Source organism: Xenopus tropicalis, chromosome 6 (genome assembly GCF_000004195.4).
Source record: "Xenopus tropicalis strain Nigerian chromosome 6, UCB_Xtro_10.0, whole genome shotgun sequence".
In the NCBI taxonomy this organism is placed as follows: domain Eukaryota; kingdom Metazoa; phylum Chordata; class Amphibia; order Anura; family Pipidae; genus Xenopus; species Xenopus tropicalis.
This window is the reverse complement of record NC_030682.2, coordinates 147207525-147213913: the sequence shown is the minus strand read 5'-3', so window position 1 is coordinate 147213913 and position 6389 is coordinate 147207525. Positions and strand designations below refer to the sequence as shown.

The following is a 6389-nucleotide window of genomic DNA, read 5'->3' as shown; positions in this document are numbered from 1 at the left end:
GCAGCCCCAAGAGATCCTGAGAGTTATACCTTAAGGATCAACTGCAGAAAGTAACACATCGCAGCCCCCCAGTAGAAAGTAACAGTACAATCACATACCCTATAGAGCAGGGAGCAGGGGGTAGAACTGCCCCACATCCCAGTAGAAAGTAACAGTACAATCACATACCCTATAGAGCAGGGGGTAGAACTGCCCCACATCCCAGTAGAAAGTAACAGTACAATCACATACCCTATAGAGCAGGGAGCAGGGGGTAGAACTGCCCCACATCCCAGTAGAAAGTAACAGTACAATCACATACCCTATAGAGCAGGGGGTAGAACTGCCCCACATCCCAGTAGAAAGTAACAGTACAATCACATACCCTATAGAGCAGGGGGTAGAACTGCCCCACATCCCAGTAGAAAGTAACAGTACAATCACATACCCTATAGAGCAGGGAGCAGGGGGTAGAACTGCCCCACATCCCAGTAGAAAGTAACAGTACAATCACATACCCTATAGAGCAGGGAGCAGGGGGTAGAACTGCCCCACATCCCAGTAGAAAGTAACAGTACAATCACATACCCTATAGAGCAGGGGGTAGAACTGCCCCACATCCCAGTAGAAAGTAACAGTACAATCACATACCCTATAGAGCAGGGAGCAGGGGGTAGAACTGCCCCACATCCCAGTAGAAAGTAACAGTACAATCACATACCCTATAGAGCAGGGAGCAGGTTGCACAACAGACAGTTTGAGCCTTAAATATATCTATACTGTCCAATTGCATGCTGGGTATTGTAGTTTAATATTAATTCTAGCTGTAGGCTAATTGTCAGCTACAAACTACATTACCCAGCATGCAGCGGGACAGGCACACTAGGGGAAAAAAACTTTGGCTAGTTTCCAAACTACAAACCCGCCAAGGCTCCAAAAAATATCCCAAAACTGTACCTTGGGGGGTTTGTACTTTTGAAACCCACCAGGGCTTTAAATTAGTAGCCCAATTGGGCGAAAACAACGCTAACCTGGCAACCCTGCAGAGCAGCTTCCGGCTTCGTTACCATAGAAACACCCTCACACAAGGGCATTAAGCGGTACAGACTCTGCTTCCTGTTACAGTAAACCTATTTCCGGTTCCGGCGGAGCAGTCAAGTTGAGAGAGAGAGAGAGAGAGAGGGGGGGATGTTGCTGTGGAGATTGGGGTGCAGGGGCCCCGCTGTGGGGCTAGTGCGGGGGTTCAGGCCGGTACCGCTCCGGTCCCCCCCAGTCAGGGAGTTCAGGAATCACAACCCGTACACCCGGGGGCAGGAGAGGGACTGGCGGAGCCGGAACAAGACGGTCCTGACGTACGTGGCTGCGGCGGTGGTGGGTATGGTGGGGATGTCCTATGCCGCCGTGCCCCTCTACCGCCTCTACTGCCAGGTGGGTGTCTGCTGGGGGCAGCAGGAAAAGAGAGGAACTACAACTCCCATAATCCCTTTGCTTGGGGGGTGTATGCTACTGCACTACAACTCCCAGCATCCCCAGGATAGAGAGGGAACTACAACTCCCATAATCCCTTTGCTTGGGGGGTGTATGCTACTGTGCTATAACTCCCAGCATCCCCAGGATAGAGAGGGAACTACAACTCCCATAATCCCTTTGCTTGGGGGGTGTATGCTACTGTGCTATACCTCCCAGCATCCCCAGGAAAGAGAGGGACTACAACTCCCATAATCCCTTTGCTTGGGGGGTGTATGCTACTGTGCTACAACTCCCAGCATCCCCAGGAAAGAGAGGGACTACAACTCCCATAATCCCTTTGCTTGGGGGGTGTATGCTACTGTGCTATAACTCCCAGCATCCCCAGGATAGAGAGGGAACTACAACTCCCATAATCCCTTTGCTTGGGGTGTGTATTCTACTGTGCTATACCTCCCAGCATCTCCAGGATAGAGAGGGAACTACAACTCCCATAATCCCTTTGCTTGGGGCGTGTATGCTACTGTGCTATAACTCCCAGCATCCCCAGGAAAGAGAGGGAACTACAACTCCCATAATCCCTTTGCAAGTGGTGTGTATTGTACTAGGTCCAGTCTATTAGCCACAACTCCCATCATGCCCAGTATGGATGCCAGAACTAGAACTCCCAGCATCCGTAGGCTGATTGATGTGTTGCCCAATAGAATAACATAGATTCTCAGTTTGGATGAGGCCATTGGCTGTGCCGGGTCCTGTAAATCACCCACAGGATTTAGTATCTAAACACAGGAAGTGATTGTGTGACACAATGGGGAGCCCTGTCCCCCCAAATTATGTGTCTTTCCTGTGCCCTCCTCCCTCCCTCCATCCCACACTTTTCCTGGTCTCTGTGCCCCCTTCCCAATCTCTGTACCCTCACCCTATCCTCCCTACTTCTTACCCCATCTCTGTACCCTCACCCCATCCTCCCTACTTCTTACCCCATCTCTGTGCCCTCACCCTATCCTCCCTACTTCTTACTCCATCTCTGTGCCCTCACCCCATCCTCCCTACTTCTTACTCCATCTCTGTACCCTCACCCTATCCTCCCTACTTCTTACCCCATCTCTGTACCCTCACCCTATCCTCCCTACTTCTTACCCCATCTCTGTACCCTCACCCTATCCTCCCTACTTCTTACCCCATCTCTGTACCCTCACCCTATCCTCCCTACTTCTTACCCCATCTCTGTGCCCTCACCCTATCCTCCCTACTTCTTACTCCATCTCTGTACCCTCACCCTATCCTCCCTACTTCTTACCCCATCTCTGTGCCCTCACCCTATCCTCCCTACTTCTTACTCCATCTCTGTGCCCTCACCCTATCCTCCCTACTTCTTACCCCATCTCTGTGCCCTCACCCTATCCTCCCTACTTCTTACCCCATCTCTGTACCCTCACCCTATCCTCCCTACTTCTTACCCCATCTCTGTGCCCTCACCCTATCCTCCCTACTTCTTACTCCATCTCTGTACCCTCACCCTATTCTCCCTACTTCTTACTCCATCTCTGTGCCCTCACCCTATCCTCCCTACTTCTTACCCCATCTCTGTGCCCTCACCCTATCCTCCCTACTTCTTACCCCATCTCTGTGCCCTCACCCTATCCTCCCTACTTCTTACCCCATCTCTGTGCCCTCACCCTATCCTCCCTACTTCTTACCCCATCTCTGTGCCCTCACCCTATCCTCCCTACTTCTTACCCCATCTCTGTACCCTCACCCTATCCTCCCTACTTCTTACCCCATCTCTGTGCCCTCACCCTATCCTCCCTACTTCTTACCCCATCTCTGTACCCTCACCCTATCCTCCCTACTTCTTACTCCATCTCTGTGCCCTCACCCCATCCTCCCTACTTCTTACCCCATCTCTGTACCCTTCCCTAATCTTCCCCATTCCTGCCCCCATCTCTGTACCTTTACTCACCCCATCCCACTTCTTCTCCATCCTCTCCCCATCTTTCTACCCTTACCCCATCCTCCCCACTCTTACTATTATATCGGTGCCCTTACCCCATCCTCCCCACTACTTCCCCATCTCTATACTCTTACCCCATCCTCTCTACTTCTTACCCCATCTCTGTGTCCTTACTCACCCCTCCCCACTCATTCCCCCCATCTTTCTACCCTTACCCCATCTTTTCCACTCTTACTACTATCTCTGTGCCCTTACCCCCACTCCTTCCCTACCCTCCCACTCATTCCCCCCATCTTTCTACCCTTACCCCATCTTCCCCACTCTTACTACTATCTCTGTGCCCCTACCCCCACTCCTTCCCTACCCTCCCACTCATTCCTCCCATCTTTCTACCCTTACCCCATCTTCCCCACTCTTACTACTATCTCTGTGCCCCTACCCCCACTCCTTCCCTACCCTCCCACTCATTCCCCCCATCTTTCTACCCTTACTCCATCTTCCCCACTCTTACTACTATCTCTGTGCCCTTACCCCATCCTCCCTACTTCTATTTTTGTTCCCTTTAATCATCCTCATATCTTTTCATGGCTCCTTTGTGTCCCTGTAGGCTACAGGCCTGGGTGGCACGGCAGTGGCCGGGCACAGCTCGGAGCAGATTGAGGCAATGGAGCCGGTGAAGGATCGTGTTATTAAAGTGACATTTAATGCGGATGTGCATGCCAGTCTGCACTGGAACTTCCGGCCCCAGCAGGGAGAAATCTATGTAAGTCTTACACACGTGATCCTCTTTCAGGTCATCATAGTCCGAGAGAGGAGGGAGGGCTTAGGGAAAAGGGGTGGGGCTTCACACTAGACAAGGAAGTCAGTAAAAGAGATACAGTTCAGCTGCTTGTATAGAGAAACAACATCAATCTGTGTTATAAAGGTGTGTTATTCCAGGGACTGTACAGAGTAATTTTAGAAATTTAAAAAAAAATTTAAAAAAAAGGTTTATTTATTCTTCAAGTAATCAGTTATAAATCCAGCGAGTCCAGCAGGAAACCCACAGGGAGCATTAAGCACATATCCAGGTGATACCCTTCCTGACCTATAAACTTTCTTTCGCTGTGTGACAGGTGGTTCCGGGAGAAACGGCTTTAGCCTTTTATAAAGCGAAGAATTCAACCGAGAACCCTGTGATTGGGATCTCCACCTACAATGTTGTACCTTATGAAGCTGGCCAGTACTTCAACAAGATTCAGGTACTGTAAATGGAATGGTCCGTCTTAAGGTGGCCATACACGGGCCAATTGTAGCTGCCGATATGGGTCCCTTGGACAGATTCGGCAGCTTATCTGCCCGTGTAGGGGCAACAATGACTGGCCTGCCCGACCGATATCTGGCCTGAAATTGGCCAGATATCGATCGGGCAGGTTAAAAGAGTCAGTCGGATCGGGGACCTCATTGGCTCGTTGATGTGGTCCCTGAACCAACTGTGCCCATTGCCGCCGTTATAATTTGAGGCAATAATTCATAATAATAATTCAGGGCCAAACGATCAAATAAGCCTACATTTGCCCGATATCGCCCACCTGTAGGTGGGGATATCGGGAGAAGATCCCCACCTTTAGTAAGCAGATTATCTCCCCATATTGGCCCTGACTGAGATTTCCCATACTTCCCTGCATGTTTGCTTTGAATGTAAGGCCTGAGATCACTGGGGATTTTTGGGGCTGATTCTGACCCGGACTGGCAATCTGTGGGTTCAGGCAAATGCCAGAGGGGCTGCTGTAAGATGCCACAGACAGTTACTATTTATTGGGTTAGTGGGGGGCTGTTTGGGAACTGTGTGCTTGGAATTTCAGGGCCCATTTTGGATCCCAGTCCAGGCCTGCTGGCAGCGGTAGGAGAGGAGCAGAATTCCGGAAGTGTGACACTGCAAGATAGAGAAATCGGCATCTGCCAATGAATAGGCTAAATGCAACTGTTTGTATTGCAGTGCTTCTGCTTTGAAGAACAGAGGCTCAATCCTCACGAAGAGGTGGACATGCCCGTGTTTTTCTTCATAGACCCAGAATTTGCCGATGACCCCCGGATGGCGAAGGTGGACACTATTACTCTATCTTATACCTTTTTTGAAGCCAAAGAAGGACAGAAGCTGCCGCTGCCGGGGTACAGCTGAGCCGGCTCTGCAGGAATATCTTCTGAGCTCCCAGATATTTTTATATTCAGTGACTTGAGACTCTAATAAGTATGTTTTATTTATGGTGGAAGACACAATATAAATAGAAAGTCATTTTACCGTGATGGGAGAGAATACTCCCTGGTCCTTGCGACTCTCAGTACTTCCTTCCTGGCAAAACACAGCCGCCCTGCCGTGCTTTATGGCTACGACTCAACATGTGAAATTGGAGCTGGAGTCGTATGGCAAATTTAATTTCAAGTCCTGTGTATTGTAGAGATTGCACCTCTGCATCTTATCTATTTTAGCTTAAAAGAAAATCAATTATGTTTTTATATAAAAAGGATTAAAGCTGTGTCTCTTGTCACGGATAATTACGTTATTGGTGGATCCATAGTCACAAATGAAATTGCTTTTTATATTGAGGCAGGAATATCTGTAGTAATAAGTCAAAGAAAAACACAGCAAGTCCAGTTGAGTTACTACAGATATACCATGAACTGGATGAAGGTAGGTAGGACGTTGGACAGTGGGGGGGATGCAGTAGACAACTGCTTTATAAACTCAGGTTCTGCTGGGCTTGGTACTGTATCTGTGCTTGCCAATGGCACAAATCTGTGCTGCCAATTCATTCCATCCAGGATGTGGCACCTTGCATGGGAATCTGGGCAAGTTGGCAATCTGGGCAGCTAAGTGGCAGATGAGATTTAATGTGGATAAATGTAAGTTCATGCACCTGGGGTGTAACATTATGCCCCCACTTATACCCTTAATGGGACTGCTCTGGCCTAATCCATAATGGGGAAGGAGCTGGGGGTACTTGTGGGT

At 49.5% G+C, this 6389-nt stretch overlaps 1 protein-coding gene across 1 annotated transcript; it reads left to right on the top strand.

Annotated features, from left to right (window-relative positions):
- Nucleotides 1-1113: 1113 nt before the first annotated feature.
- On the top strand, nucleotides 1114-5929 carry cox11 (cytochrome c oxidase copper chaperone COX11). Its single transcript, XM_002934466.5, has 4 exons — nucleotides 1114-1407; nucleotides 4008-4163; nucleotides 4516-4641; nucleotides 5379-5929. Exons 1-4 carry the CDS (start codon nucleotides 1168-1170, stop codon nucleotides 5559-5561), a joined length of 705 nt encoding a protein of 234 aa, XP_002934512.1. The 5' UTR covers nucleotides 1114-1167; the 3' UTR covers nucleotides 5562-5929.
- The last annotated feature ends 460 nt before the right edge of the window (nucleotides 5930-6389 follow it).

Coding starts and splice junctions, on each gene's coding strand:
- cox11 (XM_002934466.5), top strand. CDS start 1,168: ATGTTGCTGTGGAGATTGGGGTGCAGGGGCCCCGCTGTGGGGCTAGTG. Junction 4,164..4,515: donor CCCAGCAGGGAGAAATCTAT/GTAAGTCTTACA, acceptor GCTGTGTGACAG/GTGGTTCCGGGAGAAACGGC. Junction 4,642..5,378: donor AGTACTTCAACAAGATTCAG/GTACTGTAAATG, acceptor TTTGTATTGCAG/TGCTTCTGCTTTGAAGAACA.